This window comes from Hoplias malabaricus, chromosome Y (assembly GCF_029633855.1).
Source record: "Hoplias malabaricus isolate fHopMal1 chromosome Y, fHopMal1.hap1, whole genome shotgun sequence".
NCBI lineage: Eukaryota > Metazoa > Chordata > Actinopteri > Characiformes > Erythrinidae > Hoplias > Hoplias malabaricus.
The window spans coordinates 9,036,315-9,052,276 of record NC_089820.1 but is presented as its reverse complement, the minus strand read 5'-3'; the positions used below and the strand labels follow the sequence as shown (position 1 = coordinate 9,052,276).

Sequence of the window (15,962 nt, the reverse complement as noted above, 5' to 3'; positions counted from 1 at the left end):
TTATAAAGATTTATTGCAGGCAAACAATGCTGAAAATAACAATATTTACAATACTATAATAAAATAAATGTTTACTCTGGATGGAGACAGTGTGAACAGTGCTAAATGTCTCACTGGTCCTGAATCTCAGATTAAAACAAAAGAATTTTATTCTGGATCCAGAAACCAAGCCGGAGTCAGAGGCTTCGGGAAGCGCATTAAATCCGTAAAACTCTTAAAAAGGTTCAAAGTGAACCTGAAGAAGGAAGCTCCTCCTCCTTCCACAAAACAGAAAAAAAACTTAAAAGTTCTTCATAACGTTTTGGTGCACTCTGATATTTAAAGAGATATTTTTTCTCGATTTTACTTTGTATGATTCTTCCTCTGGTCTTCACCTCATGCTCAGACTTATTTATAACTTGGTAAGTGATTAGTTTACAATCTATTGGCAAGTTGCTCTGCTCCTCAGGCTGAAGAAATAAGAACCACAGCAAACCTTCTGATCAGTAAACAAAATGAGAAAAGGGAGACAAATAAAACAAACCAGAGATTAATAAAATCAAACCAGGAACTGTGCAGCTCTGCAGAGGTCGATAAACATCGAGCATCCTAAGAGTGAACAACAAAAAACTCCAGCCTGAAAATCTCTGTAGCATGATGGCTGCAGTTCACATACTGCAACAATCTAAAGTAAAATCAATATCTGCGTTTCTCTCTCTGTGTGCAGTCTGGAGAGTTCAGTGTCTCTGTATTTATGGTTTCTGTCTGATCTCAGACTCCAGACAGAACTTCTCAAAAGCCTCTTCAATCTCTGGATCCATTTCATCCTCTTCAGCATACAGCCTGCACACACACAGATAATCAACATTTTAGCACATATTTAAGAAAGAAGATTATAAAAAATCAACCATCTGACCACTAGTCTGTAAAGAAATTAAAATAAAGCATAAAACATACTGAATCTTAATCTGGAATCATTGGGTGCAAGGCGGGAATACACCCTGCAGGGGGCGCCAGTCTTTCACAGGGCAACACACATATTCACACTTTTGAGTCACAAATCCACCTACCAACGTGTTTTTTGACCATGGGAGGAAACCGGAGGAAACCCACATAGACACGGGGAGAACACACCAAACTCCTCACAGACAGTTACCTGGAGCGGGACTCAAATCCACAACCTCCAGGTCCCTGGAGCTGTGTGACTGCAACACTACCTGTGCTACCACCCATATAAATTCACAAATTTAAAGCTATGGTGCAACATTTCTTGTTAAAATCAATAAAAATGTACTATGTTGCATTTTCTTGTTTATTTACAGTAATGTTGCTCGTTATTGTGCTTTTATCATGTAGATGTTGAAGGGTATCTCTGCAGGCCAGACCTCCAAGTGGGACCTACAGCCTAATACTAAACCTATCCCTAATACTAACTCTTTCACTTTTTGATATCTGCCTATTTTTTGCATACATCTGTTCCACTTGCTGAGTCTCCAGCTTGCAGAGATATGTAGTTGTTGATAATGGGGAACTGAGAGTGAACTCCAAGCTACAACCCCAACGAGCAGCCGCCCCCTGCTGGTCACTATTCTGTTCACTGGAGAGCGCCCCCTGCTGTTCACTGCTCAGTTCAGAACAGGCCTGTGTTTTATGAATAGATTTGTTTTATTGAATCCACCCTAAACCCCAGGCTTTTTCCCCCAACAGCTGACTCAACACAAACACACTCACGTACAGGCCCCACTGTGAAGAGAACAATCAGAGAGAGAGGGAGAGAAAAAAAAGAGAACAAGAGAAAAGATAAGGAGAATAGGGAGAGGAGTAAAAGGCCAGCCAGGTCAAAGAGTTCAGTTTAATCGTGTGGCGATGAGCTGAAAATGAAAAGTTTGGGAAATTTAGGACACATTCAGCCAAACAACTAAAGTTAATTAAAAATAATAATAATAAAAATCAGATTTCTAAGCTTCCTAACGTTGTCTTCACAATTTTAATTAAAAAAAAAAAAAAACACTTTAAAAACATTTCAGGGAACGATTCTCTTTACCATTTGCTAGCTCTCCATTCAGTTTGTGTGCATGAAAATGGTCTAATGTGTTTACTAATTGCAAATGCGTAAAACAAAGTGTCTCGGTCCAGGATCCTAGGCATTCTCTCTCTGCTCACAGCAGAAAAACAGCATCTCAAGGGTTTTAGACAATAAATAGACCTCCAAACGTTGAAAAGCATGAACTGGGATGAGGATAGTCCTAACTGTGTGAAAGTAAACAGATGGTAAGAGCTACAAAACTAAACAACTCTAGCAACTGTGATAATTAAATGTACAGTTCAAATTCTGCCACAAATAAGCGTTGCACGAGACATGGAGCTTCTGAATGCAAACAAGAGAGAGAACAGCATTTCCCCACAATTGTATGCATTGCCTTTAAGATTCAATAAAGATTACTTTTATGTCTTTTAGCGAACTGGCTAAAAAAGTCTTTTTGCCGTTCGCATCTCATTGCTGGCCATTTGGATTAAACAGAGCCTCATTCTCAGCAGGCTCTGAAACCTGAATATTGCTCTGTAGACAGGATAAAAAAGGTGCTGTGATGTTTGCTCCTAGTGGTATTCTGATGAAAGTGTCACAGACATTTCATTAAGACTCCAGACTCTAGCTTGTGCTATATTATGTCCCATTTAAGTCATACTAATATTTAGAGCCAAGTGTATGATAGTGTCAGAAACCATATTATGTTGTTATGAACTTACTCTTCATTTCCGTTTTCCTCGTACAAATCAGGAAAATAATCCTCACGCTCCAAAATCTCCTGATATTTCTCTGAGTAATCTGAAGAATAACAGAAATGAGTTAAAATAAAAAACACACAAACGCACACGAAAGACATGGAAGCACACAACAGACAAACACACACCTGGATCTGCAGCTGTGAAAGGAGTGCCATCTGCAGTGTAGAAGGTGGGCTCATTCTGTCAGAGAGAGAGAAAAAGAGATCAAATAAATAAAACAGAGCACAGTATTTTTTACATTTGTCCTTGGAAAGGGATAACTGATGACTAGTTGGAGGTGGTTGTTGTTGTTTTAAGGTCAGTAGTGATCCAGAAATGTTTCAGACTTTACCCAGAGGAGCTGTATGTGTGAACCCGACCACTTGCAACATTCGTCCTAGTCATTATCCTCCTAGCACCTTAGGAAAAACTGTGTGTAAAGTCAGATTCAGGGCATGTAAAAAAAGGATCAGGAATTGTTATGGAGTTTCTCCTGCAGCTGCACAGGTGTTGCTCTACACCTAAATCACATTTCATTTCCCACCATCATTTTAGTCCGATTTTAAACCCCAATTTCCAGCTGGGCTGAGTCTGAGCTAGTTGGCTCTAGACTGCAGACTCATATATAGACAGCAGTCATATATTGTGCAAGGCGCTCTAACTCCGATTTATTACCTCCAAATCGGGTTCCTGTCACAGCATATAAAAGATTTTTAATTTTTTCGACCCAACTTTGGACATAAACACAGTGTAAACTCTTCACCGACTAAAATTTGCCATTGAAAACAGCACAGAATGTATTCACAGACACGTGCAGTGGGGCTCTTACAGTGCAGGATGGAGTAAACGTTAAAACTATGGAAAACTACAAAACATCACATAGTGCTAGATGCACATGTCCCCCAAATAACCAGTATAACATGTAACAGAAATTAACCATTTAAGGTGGATCATAGCCTCAACTATGTGCTATTCCTCTAATGTCCAGCTCCATCTGCTGTGTGTAGAGACCATGCTGACCCAGTCCTATCACCCACAACCCAAATTTTTTTTTCCCTTTTAGGATCCAGACAAATAGCAGTGTAAACTATATCCGTAGCAAGCTGTTGTAGGTATTTGTTTATCTCTGCGTCCTAGGAAACACAACTCATGTGCTTGTGGTCAAATAGTGTATTAATTCCAGTCATGTAGCATTTTTCCAGTTTCTGGTGTAACACTACAATATTGATACTGTGTGTTTTTATTATCAGCCCTGACTTTAAAAGTTTGTAGTTTACGCAAGGTTTAAGGAGCAGTCAGTCGTTTTTCTCCAGTGAGCGGTTATTTTTTCATATAATACAACAGTCATTATACTGACACCTAGTGTCCTGAATGTGTACTAAACATGGCCATCTCCACACTACGGAGCATAAACTGGTTCATTTAGTGATTACAAAGAATTGAGTCTTCATCTCACGTGAGCTAACAAAAACTAAATAATTCCTTAAAAAACCATTTATAATTATTGGTTTGCTACATTTTAGTAGGACAAATGACAGCTCCTTTAACTGTACCATGTAGTAGTTGGGGTCACTGTCTGGTGTAGCATCGGTGAACTGAGCTGCAGCATGAACTCGGCCCCAGTTACTAGATCTCAGCTCCACCAAACGCATCAGCATCTGCTTCACATCCCTGACGCACACAAAACAAAGACTCAGCAAAACATAGTCCTGTATCAGCAACATACAGTACTAGAATTTGTTAGGCATGATGCTTTCACAGTGTTGCTTTAGGTCAGCATAGTTAATATCATTACTTTAAATTATGATTATAAACTTAGCATTGTCTGGGTCAGAGTAAGGGCACACCATTTAAACTGGATCATGCAGTTTGGATCATTAATCTTTTCTCAAATAAAAATAAAAAATGTTTTTACTTATAGCTGATCAATCTTTCCATCACTGTTCAAGAACATCGCATTACTTGTTAGCTACATCTCGTAAATGAAGTGTAACATTTAAACAACTAATTCGACAAATCTCAGCTGATGGATTATATTTAGAATAAGTTAGGGGCCTGAATTATCCTTGTATATCCTTTCTAATGGTAATAAACTAAGATGAAATATAGGAGAATAAAGTAAATAAAGCTGTAAATGAATAAACTAGTGGAAAACCTGCTGCACTGAGCATCCAGCACAATGTTCTCAATTCTCTGGATGATCTCATCCATGTGGGACTTTCCACTCTTCTTCCATGTGTCCTCCACAATAGAACCTGTTAACTAAGTACACACACAGACATAACTATGATTTATACAGGTGTGAAGAAATCTTGTTTCTCAAGATGGAGAACATTGGGTAGGGGAAAAAAATAATACACATACAGATACAACATATTTCCCCCAACTCATTCAAACCTACCATTTAATTATTATATTATAAAGAGTAAATAAAATTATATAATCATTATAAACGTAGCTGTTTACCTTAAGCAATTTGACAGCACAGATAAGGTTTGAGTCTGTTGGGAGGGAGAACAGAGTGTCCAACAGGTCCTTCAGTGCCCCTAACAGGACCTCCGCTCGACTTGGGGGACCTTTCGCACTCTTCACCTGAATAAAACACTTCAGTTCAACATCACATCTAAAACCAATAATCAGAACAATAATATAAGATTTAAAACCAACAAAAAAAATCCAATGCTTTAACTACATTTGTTACTTTCAGTGTAAATTGTGATAAAATTTTATGCCAGGATATTGTACACTAATTTCTTCACCCTGAAATTATTCTATAATGTAAACATTACAATATGCAAAGAAACAAATGACAAAACAGGAAACAATCTTTTGAGAGCAATGATACATGTCTGTCATGTGCATGATGTCTGCGTGTGTGTAAGAGTGTGTGTACCTCCAGGTTGAGATAGAGTTCTCCCAGGAACAGAATATAGGAATGAAACTTCCGCTGAGTTTCATCATCACCAAGGACAGCCTGCTGTCTTTGTGCAAATACGGTATGACACCTAAACACACACACATTTAATTTACATGTACATACTTACACACACAGATGTAGTAAGAATTAACAGATGATCCATGTAATGAAAGGGAAAAAAAAAAGAATTTTAAGTATATTCATGTATAGCATATGTGAATATGATTATAAACATTATTTGTATAACTCTACACAGGTTTCAGATCGTCTGTGGAAAGCTGTGAATAAACAATATAATGAAAGGGCAATTTTAGAGCAGTGGAATACGAAACCCTGAGATTACAAGCTTTTAGAACTTCGCCCTTCTTATCGCAACCTTTATTTTAAACCTCTGACCAAAGTAATGACCTGCAACCTGAACACAGACACGGAGCCTTTAGATAACACCTAATGATGTTATTGATGAAATATGTTATTTATATTTTTATAAATGGACATACAATACTGATGTGCTGACACTTAAACGTCTGATTATTTTCTGCTGACATGAGATGTGTAACAGCAAGTGGGTAACACTGCTGCTTTCCAAGAGAAAACACTGGGCTTCAATTCACTTCTTGGGCAACCACTCTACTCTGCTCACTTGAGCAACACCCCTAACAACATTAACCTACATCTGTAACAGGATTAAAAACTGTAAGTTGCAATAGATAAAGGTTTTGTTTAAGCAGCAGATGGTTATTTAAGAGAATCTGTTATTTTAAATTGTGATTATTAATATTGTTAATATTATTTTTGTTATCATCATTACTATAAAATGTTAAGTGAGGGCGAATGTATCAAGTTGAACCTTTAAAATAATAGTTGAAATTTTAACCGATTATTTAACTGATAACAGTAATAATAATAATTAATATTATTATTATATCTTAGAAGCTCACCGTTGGAGCAGAAGTTGTCTGAAGTTCCCGCTGACTGGGCTCAGGGAGAGATGGTGGGAGAGATGATTACACAGACGCGCTCCAGTGTACGCAAAATTTTGCATCGAAGTGGACTACAGAGCAACAAACAAACAAATAAACAAACAACAGAAGAAAACAGTGTGCTTCCAAAAGATCTTTAAAATACAATCTGTATAAAGCACATGAATATTATATTACTTTTTCTTTTTTTTTTTTGCATTAAAAAATATACAGCCAGGCCTTCTCCTCCAACATGCGTGTCTGACCATCAGTGCAAATACACTTCTGGAAGAATGGTCACATATTCCACTCCTAAACCTTGTGGAATGCCCTCACAGAAGATTTGAAGCTGTTATAGCTGCAAAGGATGGGCTGACATCATTTTAAATGCTATGGATTAAGAATGGAATACCTCTTAAATTCCTATGCTTTCGAAAGCAGAAGAGCAAATACTTTTGTAAATATAGCGTATGATTTGGGTGGTGGATCATTCTCAATGCTGCAGTGACATTGATGTGGTGGTGGTGTGTTGGGGCTGGTACGAGTGGATCAGACAACGGTACTGCTCAAGTTTTTAAACACTGTGTCCACTTACTGTCCACTTTATTAGATGCACCTACCTCGTTGGTCAATCTTGTAAATGTAAAGTCAGAGATAGTAGCTCATCTGTTGCTGCACAGTTTTTGTTGGTCATCTTCTAGTCCTTCATTAGTGGACACAGGATTGACACTGAGGGCTTTAAATAATCTAGTGGCCGTGCTGTGTCTGATCCACTTGTACAACCACAACTCACACTAACACATCACCATCACGTCAATGTCACTGCAGAGTTGAGGTTGATCCACCACCAAATCATTCCTGCTTTGTGATGGTCCTGACAATTAAAGAGCAGGGTGAAACAGGGATAAGGTGGACTACAGTCTGTAATTATATAGCTACAATGTGCTCCTGTATGGTCAGTGAAGCTGAGAGAATGGACAGGGGTGTGTGTGTGTGTGTCTGTGTTACCTGTGTGACAATGAGTTCAACCAGCTCCCGTAGAGTCTCCTCTGTGGTCACCCACTCATTCAGCGTGTCTGTAATCTGCTCAATATCAAACTCAAAGGACCCTGGAGATGAGTTCAGATGACTTAAGAACTCATGAACTAAATCAGCCAGAGAGGCTTCGGCATAATATCCATCAGAGCCATCCTCGTAAACAGCCTCCTTTAAAAAAAAATAAAAAAAAAAAAAGAGAGAGAGAATTTACATCAAACACAAACAACAGTTCAATATTCAGGTGGGTTAGTACTGTATCAATAAACAGAGAAGTCTTACACTCTACTCTGAAAAAATTCTCATAGGGAGATTACATGGTCTACAAAAGCATTCCTTTACAGGAGAAGGAAAAACTTACTTAATTTTTTATGTAAGTGAATGCAAGAAGTCCAGATTCTAAGTCATGCCATTTTGCAAAATCCTAAAATGCCATGGATTTGCATAATATTTTTTCTAAATATCATCATGATAAAAATGTTATTTATTACAGTGCCAGGACATAAATGTTGCTTTATTACAATAATTAATTCAAAATATTAATGACAAAAAATACTGTTATGTTGTGAATATAATAATATCTTATTATTATAAAGATATTATAAAGATATTTTTTTTGTCATTAAAATGAAAATTTAAAAATGATCTTGATAAAACAAGTTTGTTATTTTGTAATAAATTAAAAATAGTTAGTAAAAATGTTACGTTGTGATAATTAAACAAATAATACATGTCATCTTGATAAAGCCAATAAAATTCTCATCATCACAATGAAACAAATATGCAAAACCATTGCTTTGTAGAGCTTAATATTTCTCTCTGAGCTATGTCATGAATTTTTGACACAATGTAAACAAGACTTGGATTGTCTTCAGACAGAAACAAAACATATATAATTACATAAAATAATATTAAAATACACACTGAAATCCATCACCTCAAGTAAATGAACACGGGCATTTCTTGGCTCTAAAAACTTAGTTTAAAAAGACCACAATAAATCTTAGTACATTTCTCACCTGGTATGGTGGGTAGGTGGAGGGGAAAAATTCGGGAGCATTGGCAGAAAGCTTGGAGCTCTGCAGCAGAGCTTCAGCAGGTTGTGTTTTTAAGGCGGGTGTGCTGCTTATACTGCTGGTATTCTGAACTGAATTTAAGGGTTTTGAAGAATTGATGTCTGTGAAACACAAACAAACATATCTTTCATCTATTTACAATGTTGCTGTTGTTGTTATTATTATTCTATAAATCTTAAAATCTAAGTAACCTATTTTATTTATAAATGTCTTAGTTAAATATGTAATTTGAAGCTGGTTGCTTATTCGAATTCTCCATTCCACCTTAAATGTTACATTAACTGCAGTACCACCGCTGTTAAAATAATTAGAATAAACCCAACGGAAACCAAATAAAAGAAGTTTGAACAACGAGTTGTTGATATACGTTATACAGATTACGATGATATATATTTAACTACTATAAATTGACACTAAATGTAGCTACGACAGTCTAAAAACAGTCTGAAATTACTTATAACGGGACCAATTTAACACTGCTGTCTACAGATGGCATGCTAAACTCTACCGAAATATATTAATTTAAACACCTACACAACTACATCATCGAGCTTAAACTAATGCATTCAGCATCGTATTTTAGGCGAAATTATCTTACAGGCCGAACAAACGTCGTTAGCTTCTGTTTACCTGAGTAACTAGCTGTTAGCATTAGCCATGTTATGACAGATAGAGGCCTACTCTACAGTACAAAAAAACTACTCAGAAATGAACAGAATTAAACTTTATTAGCCATTTTATTTAATGGAAATGAGCAGAAAATGCGTAATAGAGCAAGGAAATATTAAAATAGAATGCCAGCTTTGTATACAGGAGAGATAAGATAACCCAGTGTTACAGGCCCTCGTATGGTAAATTTGGTCATTGAAGATGGGCATATACTTAACTAATTATCCCTGTTGTTATTGTGTGATACTAGTTGTAATAATGTAAAACATATTCCGTATCATACCAGGAGCATGAAATTTAATGTGGCATGAAGCCAAGCTTAATTGCACATGTACGTTTACCAGTGCGTCCACTTTTACCAAATCCAGCTTAATTCTGTCTCCACTTCGCCTGTCCTTACCCTTTACATGCCTCCAACTTTCCTGAGATTTAACCTGACCCATCTCATGTTTAACTTTGATTTCGTTCTTTTCCCTTTGGCATGTCTCCAATTTAATATCAGCCCCTAGTTTAACTGTGTATCCACTTGACTTATTATTCCGTGGTTCCTTTCTTATGTTCCTCTAAGCAAAACTCTGTCTGTTTCACTTGCCTCCAGTTTATGCCTCTACATGGTCTGCCTCAGAGACTAATTGTGCTTAAATTTTCCTACCCTAAGATTATCCGTGCCTCTACCATAACTTTCTTGTATTTTACTTGTTTCCCTTTATGTTCAACCTGTCAGTCTCCAATTTACATGTATAATGATTTCATCTTAAACTGTTTTTAACTCACCTGTTTCTCTACTTAATCTTACCCTCCTCCAGTTTAACCAGCTCCAATATATATTCAAATCTGCCTTGATTTAACTGGTTCCATCTTACCCACGTTAGTGATATCTCTCGTATTAACCTAACTCCAACTTTACCTGTGCTAACAGCTAACGTTACTGTCCCTTTTATGAATTTCCCAGTGCCTGTGTGTTAACGTTACCTGTCCCCAGCTCAGCTAAGCTTGTGCTGTTCTCCGTGGTGGGAGGTGAGGTTCTAGGCTGTCTCAGAGGTTCTCTCTGTTTGAAGACAGAAGCCCCGGGGTATGTGTCTGCTTTTGGGCCGCTGTGTGTGTCTCCATGGCCCCGGACCCTCCCCGCTCCGGGAGCGCGGTCAAAGCTCTCCTCCATGGCCGAGCTAAGGGCGAGAACAGACGGACACAACTCACACTGTCATCCGCTGGATTCTCCAGTCCGATTAACCGGTTAGGGTGGTTCCGATCTCAGGGTATGAGTCCTCCACGCCTCCAGCAGTGAAGACTTAACTGTGCCGAGCTCACAGTCAGAGACGTAGGCTCATATTTACTGTGTACTGGTTATTTCTGTTCACTGAAACGTGAATCCGTAGTACACACTAGCTCTGATATACACACTCAATGCTTCCTCTCTCTCCCTGAGAAAGATGGTGGAATAACGCCCTCTAATGAAAGAAATACTGCCAAGCGACACTGTGTCCTCCAACCAATGGATGTCGCACCAGAGCACCATAAGCCCAGACCAAAACTAATGTTTCGCAATTACAGCGAGCTTCTTCCTCTTTTGTTCTTGTATGTTTCTATCATTGTGTGTGTGTTACCATAATCGTGAAAATGGACATCATTAAAGATAGTTTTACATAAAAGTTATAGTTTCCTAGTTGTATAAAGGGAGAATATATATATATATAGTCTAAAAATTTCTGAAAGGCACATACATAGTAGTATAGATGGTAAAGCAGGCAGGTATCATTTGGGACCCAATGCAACAAATTCAGCCATTTGAAGTTGAAACCACTACAGTGAGTTCAGTCTTTTAAGATGGAACTGAAAAAGCAAACAATCTGGTTTGTCTCAATAAATTATCAAAAATGTAATTTATTTCAGTAATTCAATTAAAAGAGTTAAAGTCATATATTATATAGATTCATTACAAATATTCATTCATTGTCTGTGACCGCTTATCCAGCTCAGGGTCGCAATGGTTCTGGAGCCCACTAGGAATCACCGGGTGCAAGGCGGGAAAACACGCTTGAAGGGGCACCTATGCAGGGCGGGGAACCTTTGCAGGGCAACACACACATTCACTCACACACTCACACCTATGAACACTTTTGAGTCACCAATCCACCTACCAACGTGTGTATTTGGACCATGGGAGGAAACCAGAGCACCCGGAGGAAACCCACACGTGCACACGGATTCTATATATTATATATGGATATTATTATATATATATATATATATATATATATATATATATATATATATATATATATATATATATATATATATATCAGTAGCGGATGCTGGTCTTTCAAGGAGGGGAAGCTCAATTTCGGCCTACATCATAAAATGTGTCGGTTTATTTATACGTAAATTCTACCCTCCGTTCCTTTTTAAGAAAATGATCTGTGACCCTGTCGTACCAACAAGGCGTCTTTTCCAGGGACTTGACTAGTGTCCTCTCAATGGCCAGCAGAGCTAGGCTGCTTAAACGGCCTTGGCCCATGTGAAGTGTGTCCGCCTGTGAGTGCTTTGTGACGGTGGAGGGGCTCAGCAGCACCCGATGGACAGAAACTGCGATAGAAGTCAGAAAGAGTGATAGAAGTCAGTCTCCAAACACACGCTAGTCGTTTTTAACAAAGAAAATGTGGCTAAGAGGATTACGAAAAGTCTGGTTCAACTCAGAACAGAATGAATATGTAATGCTCCCATGGATCTTTACACCAGAGGGTCACTGATTTGCTCATTTCGCTGTCAATCAAAAAGGGATTCAGCCTCAGACAGATCATCCAATCATCATGCAGAAAAAACATGCTTTTGTTTGTAAAAAACTACAAGGTGCTCCTGTGGACTGTGGAGCTGAGGGAATGGACAGTGAGTGTAGAAGGAGCAAAGTGGTCATAATGTTGTGATGTGCCAAAATGTTCCAATTCTACAGTTGTGTTTCATATTTCTGGTTGAGCTGGGTGGAATGGGCATTTAAGACTTTAAGAGTATTGAGATAAAGTATTAAAATTGAGGTGAAATAGGCCTAAGAGCGGCACATTGGCGCAGCAGGTAGTGTCTCAGTCTGAAGATTGTGGGTTCGATTCCCGCTCCGGGTGACTGTCTGTGAGGAGTTGGTGTGTTCTCCCCGTGTCCGTGTGGGTTTCCTCCGGGTGCTCCGGTTTCCTCCCACAGTCCAAAAACACACGTTGGTAGGTGGATTGGCGACTCAAAAGTGTCCGTAGGTGTGAATGTGTGTGTGGCTGTGTTGCCCTGTGAAGGACTGGCGCCCCCTCCTGGGTGTATTCCTGCCTTGTGCCCAATGATTCCAGGTGGGCTCTGGACCCACCACGACCCTGACTTGGATAAGCGGTTACAGATAATGAATGAATGAATGAATGAAATAGGCCTTTATAAGTATTTCGATACATTAGTAGTACTTGGGTAGAATATGCTTTTAACTCTATTTAGGTAAAGTAAGAACTGCAGTCAGCAGTATTCCAGGCAGCGCAGCGGCGCATACGGGTCCCCCGGAGTTGAGGTCATTAACAACTACTAACTTACTGACTATTTAACTAACATTTCTTTAAATAGGGCTCTTCTGAAGTCACACTTAACACTCCAGCTCAGTAGGTGCTGGTAATGCACATTATGTTTGTCTGCCACCCACCATTATTCCAAAGATAAAGAACGCACAAGACAACAATGAAGTTTGGTTTCTTCTTTTCCACCTTTCTACTTACTTCTTGTACTGGGCAACATACAGAAATGAAAGGGGCACATCTGCACACCTCTGTTTGCCAGTCAGTGGTAGGGGCACAGTTTTTTTTATCTAGTAAAAAGCCTGTTAAACACCAAATATATAACACTAAAGTGGGCAATGCACTTCCAAGGATGGGAAATGAAGAACAAATTAGCCTGTAATTTTTATTAATCACATTAATATAGATTATGTACACATTCATGAGTAATTTAAAACAAATCTAGAACCATGTGAAGTCTCCTCTTATTTTAAACACTCCATCATCGTCTTGGCCCCAAGAAACCCTCCACCAGAGTACTGAATGACTATAGGCTGATGGCACCAACACCTGTTGTCATGTAGTGCTTTGAATGACTTGTGTTCACCCCCAGCAGTCCCCTTTTGTCTCATCACACTAATGCTGGAAGTATGGCACAGTGGCTCCTGTGACGGTACACACTGCAGAACACCAGTACAAACTGCAGAATAGTGGTACACACTGCAGAACATAGGTACACACTGCAGAACACCGGTACAGAACATCATTGCATAGAACTGCACACTGTAAAAAGAAAACAGTTGATCCAAATTAATTGAATTGCTTCAATTGGTAACAAGTAATTCAATTAAGTTTAACCTTAAAAAACTTAACAAATTAAGTTGGATAAACTTAATTGAATTACTTGTTACCGATTGAAGCAATTTTCTTTTTACAGTGCAAAACAGTAGTACAAAGAGCAGAACATCGGCACACGTTGCAGAACTGCAGAAAGCAGTAAATATGCTTCTTACATTTTCAAGCTGAATAGATATATTTGAATTCATTTGTGCTGTTATATATAGTGCTTTGCTGATTGATAAGACAGGGATCCATAATTCCTGTCTAAATAAGTTTAAATCACTGATAAAATTATGAATGCATAAAAAATTTCCTGTCACTATTAGGATACATGTACTAAATAACTCTTAGTATGTTATGCAGTTCTGTTGTAATAGCATACATGTTACAATGAGATAAGTAGTAGTTTTGTTTTAATTTGTCTTTAACGATTGATTATTCCAGAGTAATTATGTAAAAGTTACACTTTTAAATAAGTGGACAGTTCCTGTGTAGTTAGTGTTTAAGTACTGTGTAGTTACAGAAAAGTATAATGATATGATCAGTTTACCATGTTACAACACAGTTATTGCTCAGTAATTATGTATAAGTTACAATTTAAAATAAGTGGACAGTTCCTGTATAGTTATGTAGATACTTTGTAATAACTGAGTGGTAATTATAGAAATTGCTTAAGGGTAATAATAATGCAACACATTTAAATAATTTCATAAATGTTACATTGTGAAATAATGGACATCTGCTGTCCTATCACATTGCAGAACGGTTCAAAGCTGCAACTGGTTACAATGTCTCAAAAATAACAAATTTTTAGCTAAATGTTAGAATCTATGGCAAATCCAGATTAATGTATTTATGTAAGTTAATACATGCCTGCCAGAAAACGCTTCTGGAACAAAAAAAAATCCAGTGTGATCACTAATGTAATTACTTATGGTATTACATGTGTGTAATTACATTAATTACATGAAACAGAATATGCTGATCCACTTGTGCATTTACAAAAGACAAAACTGAAGCTGATAAACATGTAATTACATAAGCTTTACTACTGCAATCCATCTGTAAGAGGTATTATTCATTAGTAGTAACCTAGTTGTTGCCTATTTTGTTCATGTGTAGCTACAAAGTTACTACACTGCTTAATATAAATTGGGACAGAAAATTCTCACACAGAGCACATGTGGTTTCAGAAAGGCAAAATGATGAGAAATTAAGGTTGTTTGCAGTCTGTACTAAATCTGCTCTGTGCTGTTCAGATGGAAGTCTGTGAGAAACTTGGTTGGTCTACCCAAAGGAGGAGTTGTCTGACTCTGTTAAAACAATATACAGGGGTTAGACAATGAAACTGAAACACGTGTCATTGTAGTGTGGGAGGTTTCATGGCTAAATTGGAGCAGCCTGGTGGCCAATCTTCATTAACTGCACATTGCACCAGTAAGACCATGTGCATCCAATGGTTCAAACATTGTATCCTGAAGGCGGTGCCGTGTATCAGGACGACAATGCACCAATACACACAGCAAGACTGGTGAAAGATTGGTTTGATGAACATGAAAGTGAAGTTGAACATCTCCCATGGCCTGCACAGTCACCAGATCTAAATATTATTGAGCCACTTTGGGGTGTTTTGGAGGAGCGAGTCAGGAAATGTTTTCCTCCACCAGCATCACGTAGTGACCTGGCCACTATCCTGCAAGAAGAATGGCTTAAAATCCCTCTGACCACTGTGCAGGACTTGTATATGTCATTCCCAAGACGAATTGACGCTGTATTGGCCGCAAAAGTAGGCCCTACACAATACTAATAAATTATTGTGGTCTAAAACCTGGTGTTTCAGTTTCATTGTCCAAACCCTGTAGTTTATGGTGCACACATTTGCTTATAAAGTGAACAGATCTCTATTTATGCACAATTTATATTTATTTCAAAGAAAACAGCCAAATTCTCCATACACAAGCATTGACGTTGAACTTATAATAATCAAAAACACACAGTGCAGGTACATGTGTACTGGTAAAAAAAGTTTAGGTACAATTTAAACTAAAGGTTTATTACATTAATTTTCAGTCAGACTGTGCATGTATACATCTTTCAGTGACTCTATTTGTTCAGTGAGAAAGCTACAAAGTAAAAATGACAACTTACAACTGCACTAAAATACAGTATGAAGTTATGTTCCACATGTTAATTAAAGGTAATG

The 15,962-nt window shown here is 37.9% G+C and overlaps 1 protein-coding gene and 1 pseudogene across 2 annotated transcripts; both read right to left on the bottom strand.

Annotated features, from left to right (window-relative positions):
• LOC136677908 (uncharacterized) overlaps positions 1-15,962 on the bottom strand; it is a 256,856-nt pseudogene that overhangs the window by 141,043 nt on the left and 99,851 nt on the right.
• LOC136678739 (polyadenylate-binding protein-interacting protein 1-like) lies at positions 6-10,843 on the bottom strand. 2 transcript variants are annotated; one of them, XM_066656861.1, is made up of 11 exons: positions 10,377-10,843; positions 8,679-8,836; positions 7,633-7,830; positions 6,604-6,716; positions 5,639-5,750; positions 5,212-5,337; positions 4,901-5,007; positions 4,299-4,416; positions 2,892-2,946; positions 2,728-2,806; positions 6-822 (listed from the first exon to the last, which is right to left on the bottom strand). In XM_066656861.1, the coding sequence occupies exons 1-11, from the start codon at positions 10,561-10,563 to the stop codon at positions 732-734; spliced, it is 1,344 nt and encodes a 447-aa protein (XP_066512958.1). In that variant the 5' UTR covers positions 10,564-10,843; the 3' UTR covers positions 6-731. The 2 variants fall into 2 exon arrangements, with proteins under 2 accessions (XP_066512958.1, XP_066512959.1); XM_066656862.1 differs by lacking the exon at positions 10,377-10,843 and adding an exon at positions 9,805-9,862.